The sequence below is a fragment of the Condylostylus longicornis genome, unplaced genomic scaffold (genome assembly GCF_029603195.1).
Source record: "Condylostylus longicornis isolate FDR11 unplaced genomic scaffold, ASM2960319v2 ptg000179l, whole genome shotgun sequence".
Classification (NCBI taxonomy): domain Eukaryota; kingdom Metazoa; phylum Arthropoda; class Insecta; order Diptera; family Dolichopodidae; genus Condylostylus; species Condylostylus longicornis.
Window position 1 is genome coordinate 417,056 of NW_026578147.1, and position 25,199 is coordinate 442,254.

The following is a 25,199-nucleotide window of genomic DNA, read 5'->3' on the forward strand; positions in this document are numbered from 1 at the left end:
AGCGCTTTTGATATCTGCCTTAAAATTTAAAATTTATTGGACTATTTCTAAGAAATGATTGAAGAAATAGTATTGAAAACCATTACAAACAACTATATAAATAGGATTCTTATATATGATAAAGGTCGCTGAAATTGAATACACTGAGTTTGATTGAATACATTGAATATTCTGAGAAAAATTTTATCTAAATTAGATATTTTTTATAAACAGAACAGACACAAACTATATCCAAAACCACGGCAACCAAATTTTATAGCTAATTTTAACATAAATGTATTTCCTACTCCTTTATTTTTATTTTGAATATAATTTAAAATTTTTTTAGATATGTTATGTTTTCAAATTAGTTATAAGTACCTTTGAGCTGCTTATGAAAGTAAATTATTAGAATAAACTAGTTAGAATAAAAGAAAAATCTGAATAGGCTACAATAGTAATAATTTGTGTTATATTATACAAGCCAAATCCGATGGCGTATTCATCGTGTATGTTCGCTTATATACTTCATCTCCGCTAGAATAACAGAAAAAGAAAAAGATTAGCAAAAATTTTAAGTATTTATATTATATTATTTATGTATATTATACTATAAGTTGTACACAGATTTGTTGCAGAACTTTTTTTTTATTTTTCGTGTTACGTTTATTTTTTCACAAGTTTAATAAGGCTGTTACGCAGCGGAAGTGATAAAATACGTTAATGTATAATTTATTCTTAATATTATTGTTTTGTTATACATTTTCCACAAAACGAATAAAATCAGTAAAGAATTATAATAAGTGCGTGAATCATAATAACGCATATGAAATAAAGTAATACTGAAAAAAGGTTTTGTTTTATGTTTAGTTTTTCTCATAAACTTAAATCACGAAAAAAGTTTTGCGTTAATTACATGCATTTATATTATGTTATAATAGCAAAATAATATTTATGTAAATATTTACATATGTATATAATAATTAAGGATTAAATCGTTTACAGCCGATGAGATCGACACATCCGACATAATGTGAATATAAAGTAAATGAAACAAAACGGTAAAAAATAACATTTTCATTTTGTTAACAGATAAAGGACACGGAAAGATTATAATGCTCTAGAGCTAAAAGGTTTCTTAACCTTTTTGGTGCAATGGACCTCTTTAAAAATTTTAAATATGTCACGGACCCCTGTGCGAAAAAAAATTCTTTAAGCGTCAATTATTATAAAATATATTCTATTTTATTATTTAAATATTTTTATTTCAATAATATAACTGTTGACAGATATCTTTATGTTCTTGGATATAAAATAATAATTGTAATTGAAGAAAATAAAATTTTCAATGTGAAGGCTGTTGCTGCTTTTCCTTGATTAGGAGATTGAATTGAGGGATGGTTTTCGACAAGGCAACGCGCATATCATGTTCGACATTCAGTCGATTTCAATGTTTTGTTTTTATTGCTACGAGTGTGGAAAATCCTGATTCGCAAAGATATGTCGTAGCAAATGGCTGTCATAGCTCGTTTTACTAGCAATGGGTAGGCTTCTCTTAAAAAAGACCAAAACTCTCCAAGAGTTTTTGAATCGAAATCCATTTTTAACAAGGACTTTGTTTTCAAATCAATTAACTCGTCTTTGGCAAGGTTCATGTCGTCGATACAGTCAATATCACAAAGAAAAGGATTACGAATTCACAACTCATCTTTTTTAGTTATCCCATCCAAATTGAAATATTTTTCAAATGAAACTTGAAGTACTTCCAGGTGCTCACAGATTGTATTATTCAAGTTATTCAATAACAAACTATCTTGCCGAGATCCATTTTCAAAAATGAATTCGTCCAACATTTGAAAGTTTGCAAATATCCCATTTTGAATTCAGATTTTCCAAACGGACATTTTCGATAAAAATGCTTGTAGTTTTTCAGTGGCATCCATAACTGTTGTCTCAAGCCCCTGAATTGAAGTATTTATATCGTTCATGTGGTTAAAAATGTTTGCCAGGTAAGCCAATTTACATATAAAATCTTTGTTTTTGAAATATTCGAAGAGCGAGTTATCTTTTTCTTCCAAAAATAGTGATACTTCCTTTTTTGATGCTTTCAATTCATTGATGAACTGTTTTGAAAATATTACAAGAAATTTCAACTATTCTTGACTGTATCACATCATTGGATAATGGAATAACCTCAAGTTTTTTTCTCTGTTCCAGTTCAAAAACTAATTCAACCAATTACTTTTGGCAATACGATTTGCAACTCTGAAAGATGCTTCAACCAAAGGTTTTTGTAGAATACCAAATCCAAGTTTGGTTAATGTTCCAGATTTCGAAAACTGGGCTTTTCTTCTTTCTTCTCTTTGACCCCCCAAGGGTCCATGAACCACAGGTTAAGAAACCCTGCTCTAGAGTTTCACGTACAGAGCCCTTAGATACCATAGAACATACGTAGTGCCTAGATACACTGATGGGCAATAATATATTCATTCTATACAATAGGTATATGGCCTTAATGTGTAGATCTGTATCTCAATTTCGGCTGAGCCGATTTTCATGAAAATTTATATCTGATTTTACTTCTGTTACATCACAGTTTATCAACTTTTAGGGCATTGGACCTTCACTATAAAAATATGGAAAAAAGTACAGGTGCTAAAGCAAACCAATAATGCATAGAGAGGTGAACTTTGTATTTTTTGCTTTAAAATTTAAGTTCATGTTCATTCAAAATAATTACTCATTGATTGACTATAATGAGCACTGCGGGTATAAGGATCAAATTTTTTATATTTTCTGAGTCAACGGCAAGCCTTATCTAAGTTTTAATTTTCCTTCCTTTATTAAATTAATTACTAATGTACATGCATTCATATTTTAACACGATGAGTCTCAATGTATTCCGAGTGAGCAAATCTAAAATGCCAAAAATTTTGAACATAAGGAAACCTATATGCGTTTAATAATTGCTGAACATACGAATAACTAAATCAGAAATCTCCTTAGAAATCTGATTTCTAAGGAGAAAAAAAAACGTAAAATTTTATATTATGTAGCTCTTTTACTTGTACATATACTTAGTTTCTCGAAATTCCAGTATTACACATGTAATACAGGAACTTAAAGTTATTTGTCATGGTTACTCGATTAGATTGAATGTAAGTATTTTTTATAGAATAGATGTTGATTTTGGTTTAACGTTTTCAAAAATATTTCAAAATTTGTATATATTTTGTAGCCAAATTCAAAATATTTTTCGAGCCATTGAAAAATATTTATAGCCATATATTAGAAATAAATCTTATTTGGTAATATTATAACTTGAGTACTGATAAATTTGTGTGCATTAAAACAATTTTATTCGGCTACTTTTTATTTTGAAAAACAAAAAAGGGCTTTTGCCAAATTAGCTTTTATATCAAAATTAAAATTTGATTATCTACGAAATTGCTTGCATTATATCCCCTTAAGTTTTATTTTATCCATATCATTGAAAAAAATTTAGCGCATTTTACAGTAAGAAATATTGAAATATGTTTATGTTAAAATAAAATAATCATGCAATATTTTATTTACAAAGCAGAAATATGATCTTCGGAATAGTTTATAAACATTTTAGATATGCTATAGAAACAATTATGATAAACTGTAGAAACAATTGAAACAAAAGCGCTGAAACTTTGCATAAACAAATATGATTATTATTTTCTGTAAAAGGTTTTGACATGGTATGTGTTCATATGGTAACGGCCAAACGTGTAAACAAGCACTATATAAAAAACTAATTTTTATAATTCAGTGTGATAATTCTTACGAGTGTTCGTACAAGTATAATAGGATTGACACGGTCAACTCTACCATTTTTCTTTTTAAATAAAGTTTGTAGGGCCAATGTGTCTCTACAAACATATTTGTTTATGTGAAATTTCAATACCATAGCTTTTACAGTTTCTGAGACATAGTCAAATAAATTTTGAAATGCAGCTACCTAAACCAATACCTCGATAATATCCAATTTTAGTAGGGTTCTGGCACTTAACATAATAAATTATTTGTGGAAATTTGGTGAACTTAGCTCAATTAATTTTTGAGTTATCGTTGAGACGGACGGAGCTTGAATGGCAGCTACCTGAACCAGTACCTCGATCATATCCAATTTAAATAGGGTTCTGGCATTTGCTATAACAACTCATTTGTTTTGCATTGAAGATTTGGTGAGCTTGGTTCGATTAGTTTTTTGGTTATCGTTGAGGCGGACAGAATTCGACACTGATCAAAAACATTTGCTCACATTTTTTCATGTACTATTTTTAATTGTCAATGAAGAAAGTTGAGTGTAGTCGGCTAACAAGAGAGGTAATGACAGTAATAGAATGTAGTACATTTCAACAATTTGAGTTATTATCTCATTTCGGTTATTAAAGAGATACTTTTGAAGCCATTTTTGTTCAATGGACATACCTTTTAGTATTTATACAATGGCAGGCATCAACACATGGCCCGCAGCCCTTGATCGTGCATCCCGTTACGATTTTTGAAATTTGTGAAATTTTTTTTTTTATTGGTGTGAAAAGAAAACTTCCTTTTATTCGGAATAAAATACTTTTATTTTTCGCTAATATATTTCGTGCGCTACATACGCACTTTATCAAAGCTGATTTTCTTCTAATTAAGACAACAAACAATAAAAATTGAAATCTATTAAAATTAGGAATATTATACCTGACTTAATATAATCTACCTGACTTAATCTAGAATTTGATTATTTTTTTTTTTTTTTTTTTTTTTTTTTTTTTTTTTTTTTTTTTGTTATTATTTACAAACTAAATTTATACCTGTTTTAAACCTTAAAACTGGTCAAATAATTAATTTAAAGAGCCAAGTAGCCGCGTTACCTTCGTCCGCGTTTAGTAGGCAGTTCTTGTTTGATTTGTATATCTGCATGCTTTCATGAACTTCTCTCCTGTGTTTTCCTTTTACCTCTTTTATTACCTTTAAGTTATCTTTCGTGATTGTGTGGTCCGTTTCATAAATGTGTTTTGCAACCATAGAATCGAAAATCCGGTTAAATCCTACTCTCCTTGCACGTTTTATTTCACTTAAATGTTCCTTAAGTCTTGTTGTAACGGGTCTCTTCGTTTGTCCTATGTAAAATTTATCGCAATTATTACAATTGATTTTGTACACACCGCATCTTTCATGTATCTTCAATTTATCCTTAGCCGAATTTAACAAACTCCCAAGTTGATATTTACTAATGGTTTCCGATGTCCGAATATTGTGTTTCCTTAGTTGTTTATTTATCAAGTTTGTACAGTGATGATCATAACTTAAAGATGCCCATGTTGTTCTTTGTTCTTCCAATATCCTGTTCTGTTTAAACAATGTGCTCATATTCTCCTGCTCAATTTTTCGTTTTTTCTTCCCAATGAGTTTGTTAATACGTTCAGTAGAATAACCGTTCTTCACAGCCGTGTCCAAAATGAAGTTTACTTCTGATCTATAGTCGTGTCTGTCCATCGGTGTGGTTAGCATTCTATGGATCATAGAGTTGAACGCCGCCATTTTATGTTTCGTTGAATGGTACGAGTCCCGTGGAATGCATCTTTGTGTTGTTGTTTTCTTCCTATATATCTTGAATCCAATTTTTTCAGATTTTCTTTTCACCAATATGTCCAAAAAAGGTAACACTCCATTTTCTTCAATTTCGAATGTAAATTCGATGTTTCTATGTAATTTTTGATCACGAAAGATAACTTAAAGGTAATAAAAGAGGTAAAAGGAAAACACAGGAGAGAAGTTCATGAAAGCATGCAGATATACAAATCAAACAAGGACTGCCTACTAAACGCGGACGAAGGTAACGCGGCTACTTGGCTCTTTAAATTAATTATTTGACCAGTTTTAAGGTTTAAAACAGGTATAAATTTAGTTTGTAAATAATAACAAAAAAAAAAAAAAAAAAAAAAAAAAAAAAAAAAATAATCAAATTCTAGATTAAGTCAGGTAGATTATATTAAGTCAGGTATAATATTCCTAATTTTAATAGATTTCAATTTTTATTGTTTGTGGTCTTAATTAGAAGAAAATCAGCTTTGATAAAGTGCGTATGTAGCGCACGAAATATATTAGCGAAAAATAAAAGTATTTTATTCCGAATAAAAGGAAGTTTTCTTTTCACACCAATAAAAAAAAATTATATTTCGGAAAAATTATCAACCATTGAAAAAAAAAATTTTTTGGATTTGTGAAATTCTTATAATTTTGTTACAAATATTGATTTAGATCAGTGGGACAGTGTTGAAACCAGCATGAAGGTTCTGCGAGGGTTTGTCGCACATCCAAAAACCAAACTTAAAGTGGAAAGCAACTGTTATTTAAATCAAATACTTATATATTAACTACTTTAATTTTTCCTATATTTGTAAACAGTAGACCAGTGAAGTAAATTCGAAATTTTCCGAATAATATGATTTTTAGATTTCAATAGATGTCAAAATGAATTTAACCTATTTACTTCTCAATTTTCTGTTGATATTGTAAGACTTTATGCAAATTTACCATTGAAATCGAAATGTTGTGCAATACAGAATATTATAACAAAAATTTAGAGAAGTGGAAATTACTAAATTTTATAGTAATTTACCTATAAATCAATTAAGCCCGTTTTAGCCATGTTCGAAAGCACATACATATTTGTGCGAACAATTGTTTGCGATATTAAAAAATAATAATAAAACGGGTATCAAAATTAACAGACAAACATGTCCAATAAATATTAAAAATATTAAAAATTAGAACTGCCAATTAAATTCAATCAAATTTCGAAGAAAATTAACAGAAAACCGTTGCTAAATTTCTTTAAAAAAACATGATTTTATATTTTTTGCATGACTGTGTTATTTTATTTATATTTATTATTGTTTGTATGTTTTATATTTTTTTATGTTGATAATAAAAATCAAAATTTGAGTACAATTAAATTAGTTATGATCGTGGTACTGTACCTACCATACATAACTTTCTAATTTATTCAGTTATATCTCAGAAACTATAAAAACTGTGTTATTGAAATTTCACACAAGCGAATCTCTTAGTAGGTGTTGTGTAACAAAAATTATTCCGAATTCTAAATTTCTTTTTATTACTTTCCCATTTATTTAAATTACCAAAATAGCTAAAATTCTAATTTGTCAAAACTTAGTATTAACGCACATGTATTTGCGAACATTATAATTAGTTAATGTAAATATTTTCCTATACATAACTTTCTTACAATATTTTAGTAGGAGTCAAATCCATATATTTTGTTTGTTAATTCTACTTTAAGTAAATTTGAAACCTATATGATACGCAAATTAACATGGCAAAATTATGAACTTTATAAATGCATAAAATTGCTTACTAGTCTATTTCTGTGGAAATAATTAATTTTAAGTAAGTAGTATATTTCTTGTATAAATAGGTCAGATTTTTAATAAATAAATTTATTAACTTCAAACCAAGCAACAAGAAGTTTTTCAATTAAACTATCTAACAGTTAGTTAATGTGTTTAATAAAAGCCGTTGAAAATGCTTGACTCCTACTGGTAGCTGATAAGCAACTTGAAAAGTTATTTGACTATAACTTAAAAACTGTTCAACTCACAGTACTGAAATTTTGCAAAATAAAATATGCTAAATTGGCAGCTATATTTATTAAAAGTTGTTGAGATCTATTGGCTCGTATATCACTTTAAACCTTTTTAAAATGTTTTTTAATTTTGCTATTTCGCCCCTAGTGAAAATATATTTTAATGATTTTTTGAAGTTGTTAATTTCATTACCAATTTTTTTGCCCTTTTTTTTCCACCCACTGCTTCTTGACTTTTTTTAAATATTCGCATTTTTCCTTTTTTCTGTACATGTTTTCTTTTTTATAAATTTTTTGTAATATAGTCTTTTTTAACACTTTTTTTCATTCACAAACTACCTTTATTTTAAAAAGAGAATCACAAAATTTCCTTCCTTACGTTTCCAAGTAAAAAAATGTCAATTTCAATTGGAAATGTTTGGATTAAAGAAAGACACTTATCTGCACTTTTTGACTTCACAGTGTTCTTTTTTTCATGTACGATTTTTAGGTGTGGTGCAAGTGGGATAGAAACAAAGATTCCTTTAATATTTATAATTCGGTGGTGAACATAAAGCAGCGTTACAATATTGATTTCACAAAAAATCAACTTAAAAAAAATTGATGAAAAAATCAACCTTAGTATTTATTTAATTTCACACATTTTTATCATCATATATGAACATAGCTTATGTTTATGAAAACTATTCTTATTAAAGTATTGAATTTTCAAAAAAAAAAAACTTAAATGAAATTATTTTTAAAAATATATTATGTTTGCAAAAAATTATTCAGCAAAAAATTGTTTTTATACATTTTTGAATTGAATTTATTTACCTATAATACATATTTTCATTAATATTTCACTTGAATTTAATTGATTTTAATTTTTGTTTCAGTTGATGCTCTAAATAAAAAATAATTATTTTGATCGTTTATTATTTTTAAGAGAAGGCGTACTTGATTTTCGTAACCAGTTATCCATTTCACTGTCAGCTATCAGCACAAAATTCGATTTAAAATGAGGCGTCGCTTTTATGTGTATAATAAAATCAACCTTACTTCAACAACAAACAATATCAAAAAGAATATTCGGTTAGTTAAGAAAACATTTGCCATCTAGCTGAATTCACAATAATATAATTATTAACCAGCTTCTGCGTATATCTAGGTGTAATTTTATATACCTAAATCTTAAAAGTCATTACAAAGAGGTGATAACGTGTCGTAAAATTTCAAAACATTTATCAAACATAAACAAAAATTTTTTGGTTATTTACATTAAAACGAAAATTTCGATATTGGATTATAGTATAAAAGTGTAAAACTTTGAAAAAACCATTTTCTTCATTTAATTTTATTTATAATTAAAAACATTTGAAAAAAAAGTTATTGTTGATGTACAATAACCTTGCGACATAACCACGAAAAATATATGTTTTCACAGCTTTAAGATTTTAAATATTTTTATAAACACTAAATTTTGCTTTGCAAAAGTTGAAAAAACTTTAAACACTGAGAAAATGAAAACGTCATCATTTTTGTTAAAAAAGTATTGTGTCAGACCCTTTGCATACAAAAAACTTTTTAGTTTTTTCAAATTTTATAAAGTTTTTAAAAACTAGAAACCAGACAGACCTACTGAATTAGAAACCAGACAGACCTACCGTTTAAGTATTAATAATTCATTAAGCAAGGAATTTGTCATACTATAAGTGATTGGGTAAGAAATCTGGTCATCTGTAGACCTTCGAAAAATCTGAAAAATCAAATAAGTCTGGCAATATTGGAACGCTGCATAAACCCATGAAAATAATGAAATAAAGAGAAGATAAAATAGTAGAATATAGTACAGATACAGATATTGGTGTTTTACCTTTACAGTCATCCCTAGAAAAAATATTTTGCATCAAAATACACAGAATCACACGATAAATTCAAATATAACAGTAACAACAATAAATATTACACTTTATCACAAAACAAGGTCATCCAACTTACTCCAAACAAATAGAATGCCTGCAGTATTAAAATCTGACGCTATTTAATATTAGTATTAAAATCTGACCCTATAATTATAATAGTTTTTGTACCATCTTCGTAATTAAATTGCATTTTTGAATTATATTTTTACCGACCGTATTGTGTATACAATAGGTAGGTAATGTGGTGGCAACAAATTTTGCATATCGAGTTTTCGGTGGGAATGCACTTCTCCATAGTAGGGAAGTGTAAGTAAACTTTTTTTAGTAACCTGTCGGTCTGTGTGTGCACGCGTGTATCTCAAGTTTGGCTGAACCGATTTTGATGAAATTTTATATGTAAGTTTATTTCCACCATGCCACGGATTGATCAACTTTTGGAATATATCAGGCCTTGGGAACTGCACTTTTTACCGGGCCTGTTTTACATTTTTGAACATTTTGAAGAAAGTATTCAACCGATTTACTTGAAATTTTATATATAAGATTTTCTCGACCATCCGCAATAATTCCTAACTTTTGGAAGAAATCAAGCACCAGCAACTAGACGTTTACTACGGGCCAAATATACATTTTTGCGTATATAAAGGGAAATAATTGACCGATTTCATTGAAATTTAATACTTCAATTCCTTGTATTAAAACAATGAACATATAAATTTTTGGGAGAGATCAGGGCTCGAAAACTGATTTGCGATGGGCCGATTTTACATTTTTCACCATTTTGAAGAAAATATTCAACCGATTTACTTGAAATTTCATATATAAGCTTCGCTCGACCGTCCGCGAAAATTGGTAACTTTTGGAAGAAATCAGGCATCACCAACTAGACGTTTACTACGGTCCAAATATACATTTTTGCGTGTATAAAGAGAAATAATTGATCGATTTCATTGAAATTTAATATTTGAATTCCTCGTATTAAAACAATGAATATATAAATTTTTTGGAAAGATCAGGGCTCGAAAACTGATTTGCGGGACGATTTTACATTTTTCACCATATCTACGGAACGAATTGATGGAATTTCTTGAAATTCAATATTTAAGTTCTGGTTAACTGGCGAGAATTTCAGGGAATTCGGGTAGCACAAAGCAAAACTCTACTAAGAGCCAAATTTACATTTTGCTAGGTATGATAACTATAAGCTTACTAATGTCCTAAAAATTGGAAAGAAGTATTTAAAAACACTTATAATATTCTGTAACCCTTTCACTTAACTAGACAATATACAATGCGGTCGGTTATGTGCTGACCACATCAGATTTTTTAACTATGTAACTGCAGTTGAATGCAATACCTAAATTTTTTTGAATACTTAAAAAGTTGTGAAAGTTAAAAAGATGTGTCTGTTTGAATGATTTGTTTAATATGTATGTAGAAACGCATATCAAATATTACTTCAAACTAGCGGTAACTTACAATAATCTCAGCGTTTACTTTGACGAATCAGAGAATTTAATTAAATTTAAAGTAATCTGAGTATAAATTTTAAGTAATTATCCTTTTATGATTAATTTAATTTTAGTTTTATGTTAAATGTCAGGTATAATGTAATGATAAATGTTTCTTTAAATGTACTATAATCTATAATTCTATAATATAGATACATACTTCATTCGAAATGAATATTTGTTGTTATACATATGTATGTACGTAACTAAAAACATGTATATATTTTTATTTTATATTTCTAGATTCAGTGTAGAAGCTGACATTTTTAAATCTTAGAGACGCGAAGTTAACAAATTTTAATACAAAAATGCAAAAAAAAAAAAATTGGGCATTTATTCAAACTTAACTAAAAAACTTCTTTCATTTCTTACAACGCATCTACAATTGTGTATGCATTAACAAATGACGTCAACATTTTTGAATACAAATATTCCAAGACAACCGCCACGAAAATCGAAGTTTAATTCATTCTCCGTGGAAACACTTGGGTTTTATCCAAAGTTATTCAATTGCATATCCTCACCATCATCATCATCATCATCACCATCATCGTCGCTTTCATCACTTCCTTGGTTAACTTCAAATAAAGTTACAAGTCGATTATTTTGGAGTAATGAATTTTCATTCCAAGAAATTAGAGATACTGGAAATTTTGGCAGCATACATAAAAGTCCCACTAAACTACATTGCAATGACGTTAATAGAAAAATGTTATACAAAAACAGACAAATCGATAGATCTCTCAAGTATTTTTCCATTAAATTTATAGCACTATTAATGTTCTCGTTTTTCATATCGTTATTAAAATTTTATCGTTATAAACAATTTAAAGATTCGAAATGTTTAGCTAAATATGTTGTATGGATTATTGGTATTATTCTCATAATTACAACCCTTCCAGCGAAAATGGTGCATGCATCGAACGCATCAATGGACGACAACGAAAATGGAAGTTATACATTTGTAATAGAAACCAGCACAAAAGGTAAATTCATAATAACTATCCCAAAAATGATTCTAATACATTATTAAAAATTCATAAAAATTTGTAAAAATTTGTAATAATTTTCACTAAATTTGTAATACATATTTTCTATTTCTGTTTACAATATATTATTTTCTGTTTACAATATGCACGTATATTGCGTTCGACAAATTTCCAAAAACAAAAAAATCAAAAAAATATATGCACGGTTTCCGGGACTTATGAAGCTCCCAAAGGAGAGTGATAGAATGCCTACAGGTAAACAAAAAATGCCTCCAGGCGAAATGTAACGTTTTTCTTCTTCTCAAGTTACGAAATCTTAAACTTGGAATTTTAGAAAACCACCAAGTTTTTACATTTTCATTGATATTTCGGAATATATGAATTTTCATTTTGAAGCACATCGAATACCCTATGTAACGGTGTATCGATTTTGTGGAAGACTTTTTTAGTTTCAGATATATTTAAATGCAAATGCAAAATTTTAAAAGATAAATTTTAATCAAAAACTAACCTATCGTTTTCTTACAGAAAGTAGAACCTTGTATTCTGATCGTCATTATACCCGTACAAACGTATGTTCGAGGGTATACTAAATTTGCCTCACCGTTTGTAACGCTAACAGATAATGGTCTGAGATATAGACTCAAGTGTATGTTTTTGATCAACATCGAATTTTGAGTCGATTTAGCTTTGTCTGCCCGTCCGTCCCAACGATAACACAAAAACTAATTGAGCTAAGTTCACCAAATTTTCACAAATTGTTTATTATAGTAAATACCAAAACGCTATTTAAATCGGATATGATCGGGATACTGGTTCATGTAGCTGCCATAAAACTTCAAAATTTATATGACTATATTTTAGAAACTATGAAAGCTTTGGTATTGAAATTTCACACAAGTGAATATATTAGTAGGGCCAATATGTTTGATAAAAGTCGCTGAAATTGCTTGGCTCCTGGTAGCTGCCATACGACTTAAAAAGTTATTTGGGTATATCTCAGAAACTGTGAAAGCTGTGATATTGAAATTCCACACAAGTGAACATATTAATAGGGCCAACTAGTGTTAAATAAAATTCGTGGAAATTGCTTGAATTTTTCTCGTAGCTGCCATACAACTTTAATAGTAGTTTGACGATATCTTAGAAAATATTGAAAACACTGTACTGAAATTTTGCATAAATTAATATGGTAATATGGCTACTTAAAGTCATAATCCGTCCCATAGTCAACTTTGGCATATTTATTCGCACATACGAGTAAAATAACAAATTCGTACGAGTATCACAGAGTTGACACGGTCAACTCTCGTTTTGATCTAATATACTAGTCCAAATATTTCAGGTATGTGCTAATTTTTGATAAAAAACTAAAGCAAAATATTTTCAAGTGAAAACTAATTTTTTTTAGCCTGTTTTACTGAGAATTGTGCATTTTTAATATGCAACTTTTGTCTTCTAAACTTAAAGATTTTTGCCTTACCTTCATTTTATTATCAAATATTTTCAAAAATTTCAGAAATTTCATACGTACGAGTAAAAATTTAATGACAAATTTCAAAAAAATTTATCCACTTGCTTTGGGACCACTGTCGAGTGTCGGCCACATAATATATGTATGAGCACTATTATGGATTTCGTAATTGAATATATGCATTAGTAAATAGAGAAAATAATTTTGTGAATTTTGGGGTTTTTTGCGTTTAATTTATTATTACATTTCTTTAATTTTTTGGTACTAAATAAAAGAACTTGAGTGACCGGTTTCAGATACGCAAAAAGCAATTCAATTTCAAACGGATATTATTTTACATTTAAATTAATGATGAACCAAAAACTCACTCCAAGATGCCCATGATGTCCAAGTGAAATACCTTCATCGATTTACCTAAATATTTTTTATATGCATATTTAACGTATTAAAGCTAACAATAATACATTGAAAAATTTGAAACTGACACTTTTAATTTACTTTGTTAAAACTATTTAATTTTCTTGAACTAACTGTATGACTTTTTTATTTCAATTTCAATTTAGATAACATAACAAATCATACAGAGAAGACACCACTTTTTCCAACAGATCTTTTTACAAAAGAACAACTTGAAAATGGTGCTGTGGTTTTTCACGTACTTGGAGTAATATATATGTTTGTCGCCCTTGCAATTGTATGCGACGAGTTTTTCGTGCCTTCCTTGGACGTGATTATCGAAAAACTAGATATAACAGATGATGTAGCAGGAGCTACATTTATGGCTGCTGGTGGCAGTGCTCCGGAATTATTTACTAGTGTTATTGGTGTATTCGTTTCGTTTGACGATGTTGGTATCGGAACGATCGTTGGTTCTGCTGTTTTTAATATCTTATTTGTTATTGGTATGTGTGCGCTATTTTCGAAAACCGTATTAGCTTTGACGTGGTGGCCATTATTTCGCGATTGTTCATTTTATAGCATAAGTTTATTAATATTAATATACTTCTTTCGAGACAATTTAATATACTGGTGGGAAGCACTAGTATTATTTTGCGTGTATGCTGGTTATGTAACATTTATGAAATGGAATGTTCAAATGGAAAGATGTATAAAAAAAATTATTTATAAAAATAAGGTGACAAGAGTAAGGAGCACGGATCAGCTAATGCCAGCGGTAAGTACCTTTCTTATTACTTTATTCTTACTGTTAATAAATGAAATATCAGTTATATAAAATATATATATGTCCCTCCCCACTTTCCCCTCTAATAAATACTTTTCTGATGAGTTGTTGTAATCTTCTCAAAATGCGAATTAGTCTTCTTGTGTTTTAGTCTTTCGTACCGGGCATACACGCCGGGCTTAGCGATTCTAAGCAAATGATATTTTCGCGGAAAATGCTTCATTATTAAGCTGAAAGAAATTGCAAAAAAAAAATTGATTTTACAAAAGTTTATTCATTTTCCTACTTATTAGCAATTATTAAACACACTGGGTTACTTTGAGGCGATTCTGAGCCAATGATATTTTCATGGAAAATGCTTCATTATTATTAAAACAAAAAGTTCAAAAAAATTTTTTGCTGTTTTCAAAATTTAATGCTTTTTCCGACTTATTAGTACTTATTAACCAGTTTTGCAATTTTAGTGCGATTCTGAGTATATGATATTTTCGCGGAAAAAGCTTCATTATTAAGCTTAAAAAACAAATGAAAAAATTATACTGTTTTAAAAACTTTATGCATTCTTCGACTAACTAGCACCTACTATGCACAAAGGGTAATTTTAGTGCGATTCTCAGCCAATGATTTTTCGCTGAAAATGTTTCATTATTAATCTGAAAAAAATCGCAAGAAAGTTTTATTGTTTTAAAAAAATTATGCATTTTTTGACTTATTATCACTTTTTAAACACACAGGGTAATTTTGTTGCCATTTTCAGTCAATGATATTTTCGCGGAAACTGCTTTATTATTAATCTGAAAAAAATTTCAAGATAATTTTACTTTTTTTTTTAAAATTTATCCATTTTCTGACTTCTTAGAACTTGTCAAACACACAAGGTAATATGGTGATTTTCAGGTTATGATTCAGCGAAGGCTGAAAACGCTCCATTACTAAGCAAAAAAATTGCAAGAAAAATGTTGCGGTTTTAAAAAGTTTATGAATTTTCTTATTCAGAACTTATTAAACACACTGCGTAATTTTGTTGCGGTTATGAGTCAATGATATTTTCGCTAAAAATTCTTCATTATTAGTCTGAAAAAAACATTGCAAAAAAAATTTTGCTGTTTTAAAAAGTTTATGCATTTTCCAACATATTTGCTAATTAACACACTGAGTCATTTTGGCGCGATTGTTAGTCAATGATATTTTAGCGGAAAATCCGTAATTTTTAAACTGAAAAAAAAATTGCAAAAAAAAAATCTGTTTTTTCAATAATTTATGCATCTTCTGTCTTATTAGCATTTATTTAACACACGGGGTAATTTTAGTTCGACACTGAGCCATTGATATTTTGTGGAAAAATGCTTCATTATTAAATTGAAAAAAAATTGCAAAAAATTTTTTTTTTTTTTTTTTTTTAAATTTATGTATTTTCCGACTTATTAACACTTATTAAACACACTGCGTCATTTTGGGGCGATTGTAAGCCAATGATAATTCAGCGGAAAATGTTTCATTATTAATCCAAAACAAATGCAAGAAAATTTTACTGTTTTAAAAAATTATCCATTTTCTGACTCATTAGCACTTTTAAACAAATTGGGTAGTTTTATTGCGATTCTTAGTCAATGATATTTTCAAGGAAAATGCTTCACCTCAAAAGAAATTGCAAAAAAATTTTTGTTTTTCAAAAGAGAGAGAGAGATCTTAGTTGAATCACACGTGTTATAAAAGGCAAAATTTGTTTTAATAAATTATATAGTGAATAATAGTTTAAATTGTTTGATTTAAATTTTTATTAACCAATTATATTATAAACTTTTATTTTATATTGGAGTTTTGTTGCAGTTTAAATAGTCATTTTAGTAAAAAGGAAAATAATTTTCCTATGTTGGAATGAAATTTACATACTGCAAAATCAGAACAAAATAAAAATGAGTGTAATTTGCATTGAGAAAAACTGTAAAAAACATATTAAAACTTCTGAGAATTTTATTTTATGTGCGTTTGGATGTGGTGGTGCAATTCATATTAAATGTGCTAAACTTACAACAGCTGATCAGCACTGTTTAAATACTAATAAAAATATAAAATATTCATGTGATGAGTGCAGCGAAAATGGCCTAGAAAGTATAAATAAAAAATTGAGTGAATTCCAAAATGAAATAAAATTATGCATGAAGAATATTAAAAATGATATTGCTTTATCTAATGTAAATAAAGAAAAAAAACCCTTTCTTATGCAGATCAATTAAAGTTGCCAATTATTGTAAAACCCAAAGGTAAACAAAAGAGTGCTGATACAATAAAAGAAATAAAGAATAAAATAAATCCGTCAGCGTTGTCTGCAAAAGTAAATAGTGTTCATGAATTAAAAAATAATGGTGCTGTATCAATAAGTTGCGAAAATAAACAATCTGTCGAAAAAATACAAACCGAAATAAAAAACAAATTTGGAGAAAAGTATGAAGTACAAATTCCTTCTTTAAAAAATCCTAAAATTTTGGTAGTAGGTATGAGTGAAGAGCTTAATCCAAATGAAATTGAATGTGCAATTAAAGCACAAAACAATATTGAGATAAAAACAATTAAATGTTTAAAAGTGTATAAATCTGGAAAAGTATATAATTCGATAATTGAAATGGATGGTTGCGCGTTCAAAAAATTTGTAGAAGACGGTAAAGTGAACAAAAAAAAGGAATCGTTGCAAAGTATATGAAAAAATTGATGTCATGAGATGTTATAATTGTTTAGGATATAATCATTCAGCTTCTAAGTGTAATATAGGTTCCTGTTGCTATAATTGTGGTGAAACAAATCATATAGCAAAGAATTGTACCAAAGACGCGATTGGATGTCTAAATTGTTGTAGAGCAAGAAAAGAGCTTAACTTATTAAATATTAATGTAGAACATAGCACTAAAAGTCTGGATTGCCCAATATATAAAAGAAAACTTAACATAGAAAAAAATAGAATAAGTTATTAGCAATTAAATACAATTCAGTGTGCTTATCTTAATATACAGGGTGTTTTTAATAATTTTAATGAATTGGAATCTACCATATTAAATAAAGACTTCGAATTTATTTGTCTTAGTGAAACTCATTTATCTGATAACGATTCAGACGATTTGATAAAAGTAAATAGTTATAATATCGCTAGAGTAAATACATCTTCCCGTCACACTGGTGGAGTGCTAATTTATTTCAAAAAAGAGTGGTCTTTTGACGTTGTTAAATCGGTTTCAATCGGCTTAAAAATATGGTGGCTTGTATTGAAACTTTACAAAGGCAACACAATACTATATTTAGCTGTGATATACAGATCACCAGGTTATATGAGTGCAAATGATGAATTTTACCAGCATTTTACTTCGTATATCGAGGAACTTTCCGAAATGAATTATAAAGTAATCATAACTGGTGATTTTAATATTAATTGAAAATCGAATGATAATATGAAAAGTAAAATTAAAGAAATTACTACCGATAATGGATTTAAACAAATTGTAAGTGAGTTCACGAGAATATCAAAAGTTTCCAAAACACTAATAGACTACGTGTTAGTAAATGACCAATATAGTATAAATGCAAAAATAAATGAAAATACCAAGATTAGTGATCATGAAACTATACTAATTGATATTAAAGATAATATAAAATCTAATGTAAAAAAAACGCAGATTAAATATTTAAAATATAATAGAACCAGATTTATACAAAAAATAGTTACTAGTGAAATAATGACAACCTATTACTTGGATTGCAACATTAAGGCTCAAATTTTTAATAGTAATTTAAAAAATATTGTTAGCGAATTCATTATTACCAAAAATAAAGTAGATAAGGTTTGTGAGTGGTATTCAAATGAATTAGGGATTTTGAAAAATAAAAAGATAATGCAATACAAAATAGCAACAATAGTTGGTGGGCTTAATGAGTGGTACAAATATAAACTTTTAAGAAATAAATATAAAAATGAACTTGATAAAGCCAAATCAAATCACTTCAATAGAATGATCGATAAAGCAGTTGACCAGAAATCGATGTGGAAATCAATAAAGAACCTCGTTTTGAAAAAATCTCAAAGTGAAATAAAAGAGGTAATTTTTGGAAATGCAATATGTACAAATAATCGTGAAATTGCAAACAAATTTAATGAATTCTTTGTTGAAAGTGTAAGCCAGATAAACAGATCGATACCCATTAAGCAATATCAAAATTTTATTAGTAATTGTAGCACTCAATTTCAATTTAAACAGTTAGCACTACATGACTTAATATTAATGCTAAAAACATTAAACAATAAAAAAGATATGGATTTATGTGATGTGAAAATGATAAGGGATTCTTTTGATTTTATTGGGGAAAATTTGCTATCAATTATAAATGAATCTCTAAGTTCGGGAATTTTTCCCGACTGTTTAAAAGAATCTATGGTGGTGCCTATTGAGAAGGTAAAGAATACCAAACATTGCAATGAATTCCGTCCAATCAACATGATTTCAATATTATCTAAAATTTTTGAAAAGGCTGTATTTAACCAATTGGAGGAGTACTTCGAAAAACATGATTTCATTTCTCAGCATCAGTCTGGATTTAGGAAACGCCACAGTTGTGAATCTTTGATTAATCTTGTAGTAACAAACTGGAAGATTGCGATTGACGACAACAAGGTTGTAGTAGCAGTTTTTTTAGACTTACGACGTGCGTTTGAAACAGTTGACCGTGATATTTAAATTTACAAGCTGAAAAAATATGGCATTGATGGTATAGAATTAAAGTGGTTCCAATCTTATTTAAAAGACAGAAAGCAAAGGACAAAAGTTGGTGGAGAAATATCTGACCCCATAGAAGTTTCTTTAGGAGTTCCACAAGGCACTATTCTGGGCGTTTTATTGTTTTTAATTTATGTAAACGATATGGAGAAGGTAATAAGAACGGGAAATTTGGCGTTATTTGCAGATGATGCATTAATTTATGTGGTGGGTAAGAATATTGATGAATGTATATATAAAATTAATGATGATTTGGAACAATTAAACAATTGGTTTGTAATTAATAAGCTTAAGTTAAATTTTGAAAAAACTAAATGTATGGTAATTAACGTTGTATTAAATAATGAGATAAAAATTAATTCAACAGCTATTGAAGTTGTTAATGAGATTAAATATTTAGGGGTAGTTATAGATAGTAAGTTATGCTTTAAACCACATTTAAATTTTATTTGTAAAAAAATTAGTAAAAAGTTAGGATTTTTTTCAAAAATAAGAAAAAATTTAACGTTGATGAGCGCAATTAGAGTTTTTAATGTAATGTTGAAACCTCATTTTGAATTCTGTTCATCAATAATTTTTACGTTCAATGCTGAAATGATGGGGAGGTTGCAAAAGCTTCAAAATCGAGGTATGAGAATAATATTAAAATTAAATAGATTTACTTCCAAGACATTTATGTTGGAAACTTTGAAATGGATGAGTGTGTCGCAGCGGGTTAAAATGAATGTATTGATGACGGTATTCAAAATAAAAAATAAAATGATGCCAAGTTATTTAACTAATAGGTTAATTTATGTTGAAAATGCTCAAAATTATTACTTAAGAAGTTTCTTGGATTTTAGATTAAATTTTTATACAAAAACCAAAACGCAAAATATGTTGATGTATAAGGGCTTAAAATTGTTTAATGAATTACCTACAAATTTAAAGTATGAGAATAATTTTAAAATATTTAAAAGAAACTTAATTCGACACATATTAGAAAACTTTGCTCTTTAATGAATAATGAATATGTATACTTTCCATAAAATAGTAAAAACAATTTTTGTAAATATGAAAATTTAATGTGATAATGTAAATACCTTAGTATTAATTGTAAATAGTTATTGTTATACTAAATAAAGAAATAATAATAATAAATAAAAATTTATGTGTTTTTCGACTTATTAGAACCTATCAAACACACTGAGTCATTGTGGGGCGATTGTGAGCCAATGATATTTTCGCGGAAAATGCTTAATTATTAAAATGAAAAAAAAAATCCAAAAAAAAAATTTTTTTTTTTCAAAAATTTATGCATTTTCTGTCTTATTAGCATTTATTTAACACTTAAACACAGAGAGTAATTTTACTGCGATTCTCATCCAATGATATTTTCGCGGAAAGTCCTTCATTATTAAGCTAAAAAAATTGCAAAAAAATTTTTGCTGTTTTAAAAAATTTATGCATTTTCTGACTTATTAGCACTTTTAAACATACAGGGTAATTTTAGTGGAATTCTGGCCATTGATAATTCTGCAGAAAATGTTTCATTATTAATTTGAAAAAAAAATTGCAAGAAAATTTTACTGGTTTAAAAAATTTATCCATTTTCCGATTTAATAACTCTTATTAAACACACTGGGACATTTTGGGGCGATTCTGAGCAACTGATGATTCAGCGGAAAATCTTTCATTATTAATCCGAAAAAAAATGCAAGAAAATGTTACTATTTTAAAAAATTAACCATTTTCTGACTCATTAGCACTTTTAAACATATTGGGTAATTTTAGTGCGATTCTGAGTCAATGATATTTTCAGGGAAAATCCTTCATTATTAAGCTAAAAAAAAACTGAAAAATAATTCTGCTGTTTTAAAAACTTTGTGTATTTTCTAGCTCCTTGGAACTTGTCAAATGCAAAAAGTAATTTTACTCCGATTCTCAGGCAATGATATTTTTGCAGAAAGTGCTTCATTTATTAAGTTAAAAAAAATTGCAAAAAAAAACTTTTGCAGTTATTAAAGGCACTGAGTCATTTTAGGGCGATTGTGAGCCAATTATATTTTTGTGGAAAATGCTTCATTATTAAACTAAAAAAAAAAGGCAAAAAAATTTTTGTTTTTTCAAAAATTTATGGATTTTCCGACTTATTAGTACTTATCAAATACACAGTGTAAATGAAGTGCGGTTCTGGGACGATGATAATTTCACTGAAAATGTTTCGTTATTAATCTGAAAAATTGCAAGAAAATTTTACTGTTTTAAAAACTTTATCCATTTTCCGACCTATTAGAACTTATCAAATACACAAGGTAATATTAATGCGAATTTCAGGCAATGATATCTTGGCTGAAAATGCTGCATTATGAAGCAAAAGAAATCTGATGTGGTCAGCACATAACTGACCGCAATGTGTATTGTCTAGTTAAATGCAAATGTTACAGAATATTATAAAAATGTCTCTTAAATACTTTTTTCCAATTTTTAGGACATTAGCAGGCTTATAGTTAACATACCTAGAAAAATGTAAATTTGGCTCTTAGTAGAATTTCGCTTTGTGCTACCCAAATTCCCTGAAATTCTCGCCAGTTGGTTTCGGTAACAATCAGAACTCAAATATCAAATTTCAAGAAATTCCATCAATTCGCTCCGTAGATATGGTGAAAAATGTAAAATCGGCCCGCAGATCAGTTGTCGGACATTGATCTTTCCAAAAAATTTATATATTCATTTTTTTAGTACAAAGCATTTAAATATTAAATTTCAATGAAATCGCTTGATTATTTCTCTTTATATACGGAAAAATGAATATTTGGCCGGTAGTAAACGTCTAAATGCTGATGCCTGATTTCTTCCAAAAGTCAGGAGGTTTCGCGGACGGTCGAGCGAAGCTTATATATGAAATTTCAAGTAAATCGGTTAATATTTTCTTTAAAATGGCTAAAAATGTAAAACAGGCCCGCTAAAAAGTGCGAGGCCTGATATATTGCAAAAGTTGATTAATCTGCGCCATGGTCAAAATAAACTTACATATAAAATTTCATCAAAATCGGTTCCGACAGACCAACAGGTTGCTAAAAATAGTTTATTTACTCTTTCCTACTATGACGAAGTGCATTTTCACCGTAAACTCGATATGCCAAATTTGTTGCCATTACATAATCTACCTATTGTATACCCAATTCGGTCAGAAAAAATTGAAAAAATATGTTGCTGTTTTAAAAAATTTATCCATTTTCTGACTTATTAGCAGTTTTAAACGCACTGAGTAATTTTATTGCAATCCTGAGTCAATGATATCTTCCCGGAAAATGCTTCATTGTTCAGCTGAAAAGAAATTGAAAAAAAAATTTTTGTTGTTATAAAAACTTTGTGCATTTTCTGACTTATTAGCACTTTTAAACACACAGGGTAATTTTAGTGAAATTCTGAGCCAATAATATTTTCGCAGAAAATGCTTCATTATCAATCTAGAAAATTGCAAGAAAATTTTGCTATTTTAAAAAGTTTAACCATTTGCTGACTAATTAGAACTTATTAAACACACTGGATCATTTTGGGGCGATTGTGAGCCGATCATATTTTCGCGGAAATATTTAATCATTAAAATGAAAAAAAATTAAAAAAAAATTTAGGTTTTTTCAAAAATTTATGCATTTTCTCACTTATTAGCAACTTTAAACAGCCATTCTTGACTTTAGGGAGTTTGACGACAGTTCCCGAACACTTAGAGACCCATGTCCAAGACAATTTCGGGGCTGAACAGCATTGTCCCAGTCACTCCCAGGCAGACCAGCCTCTGTTATTTTTCCACTTGTTCTTCTTGGCCCGTACACCCGCTTGCTGAGCCTTACGGCAACATACAATCGACGCGTAGGTGACGATGGGCCTAGCAAGTGCCGTATATAGCCACAGTGCTATCCTGGGACTGATCCCCCAGGTCCTACCGATGAAGCTCCTACACGTCCACAAGGCCGCCGTAGCCCTCTCGATAACTCTATCTATATGGGTATTCCTGGAGAGACGATCATTCAGGGTCACCCCCAGATACTTCACCTCCCTAGAGTAACTAATACGTTCACCAAACAGAATTGGGCTAATCTATCCCTGCTTCTGCGTCTGGTAAAGGCGACCAAAGTGCTCTGGCTTGGATTTATATTTAACCCAACGCCTTTGCACCACCTTTCCACAACACGTAAATTTTGCTGTAGAAAATCAGAAATAGTGCTCTCAAATTTGCCCCTTATGACGAAGGCCACATCGTCGGCGTAGTGCCAGACACGTGCCCCGGAGCCCCCACGTACAGCTATTAGATCATCCACTACAATGGACAACAGGAGGGGCGAAAGAACCCTGCACTGCGGACACCCTTTTGTAGCGGAGATGAAGAATCTATCGTCAACTATCGTGGCCTTAATAATCCTATCCTGTAGCATCCGATTAACCCATGTGTTCGTTGTCGCATCAACCCCTCGTTTGTGCAACGACTCACAGATGACATGATAATGAGCGTTGTCAAAAGCTTCCTCTATATCAAGAAAGCAGCCAACTGCCACCTCCTGCACCTCCAGTGGGTTTTCAAGGACCCTCACCAGACTCTGCAGAGCGAGTACAGTAGACCTTCCCGACTGATAGGCGTACTCAGACTCATGCAAGAGATTGCTGCCCAGTGCGTCATCCCGTATAAATCTATCAATCACTTTTTTCATTGTTTTCAATAGAAAAAAAGTAAGGCTCATGGGACGGAAAGACCTTGGGTGGTTGCTTGGTCGCTTACCCGCCTTCGGAATCACTTTAACCATTCTCCATGCCTGAGGGATGTAACCCCACGCATAGCTGGCACGAAAATTTTTCAACAGCATTCAAGCGATATGTTGGAAACCCCTCTGCAAAAACGCAGGATATATCCCGTCATCACCTGGAGATTTGAAGGGCCTGAAAGAGAAAACAGCCCATCTAATCCTGCCCATCGTGAGACCAAACGGGATCATTGCCAGTCATCCCTTCTGGGCCGGGATGCTCTCGGTTCAATGACCGCATTTGAGTGATTCCGAAGAATCTCTGAGTCAGGAAAGTGCGTTGACGCCATAAGCTCCAATGTCTGCTTTCCGTTCTCAATCAAGGAGCCATCAGGCCGTTCCATTAGGCCAAAACCCGCTAACATACTTTTTGGACAGCACCCTGTGAAGGCGCGCATTCCTGGAGAGTTTATCAATGCCCTTGCAGAACGTTCTCCACGAAATTCTCTTCGCTTTCCTAATTTCTTTATTGTATTTTGTGAGTGAGTTTTTATACTCTTCTCATGAACCCGAAGCCTTGGCCTTATTGAATAGCTTTCTGGTCTTTAGTCTAAGCGTTAAGAGCTCTTCATTCCATCACGGGCACTTTCGCTTCGGCTTAGCGCGGCAACTCCCATAGTAGGCACTAGTAATAGCCGACGTCAGGGACTCGATGGCCAGTTCGATATCTATCACCGTTCTGACAGAAGCAGGAATGCATCCAGTCCCAGCGTTTCGAATTGACTCCAATCTGTAGATTAGGCCACCCGATACATTTCTTCTGCCAGGCCAGACCATGATATCAAACCTAATCCGCCTATGATCGGACATGGACGTCTCATTTGAGACATGCTATCCACCAGTCCTACTGCCGGTAAATTTAGTGCAAAGGGTGATGTCAAGGACCTCTTCCCTAATTGCATTTATGAATGTCGGCTTATTGCCCTCAGTCAGATTCATTAACTTATTGTTATATATAAATTCAAGTAGGCACTCACCTTTTTTG

The 25,199-nt window shown here is 29.9% G+C and overlaps 1 protein-coding gene across 4 annotated transcripts in view; it reads left to right on the plus strand.

The window, feature by feature from the left end:
- LOC129616314 (sodium/potassium/calcium exchanger Nckx30C) overlaps positions 1-25,199 on the plus strand; it is a 74,588-nt gene that overhangs the window by 16,459 nt on the left and 32,930 nt on the right. For 3 of the 4 annotated variants that reach the window (XM_055531920.1, XM_055531924.1, XM_055531923.1), the window contains 2 exons: positions 11,271-12,013; positions 14,054-14,664. In XM_055531920.1, coding sequence (XP_055387895.1) covers positions 11,431-12,013; positions 14,054-14,664 — 1,194 coding nt within the window. In that variant the 5' untranslated portion in view covers positions 11,271-11,430. Of the gene's footprint in view, positions 1-8,664; positions 8,687-11,270; positions 12,014-14,053; positions 14,665-25,199 lie in introns of those variants that run through there. The other variant, XM_055531922.1, reaches the window with a different exon arrangement.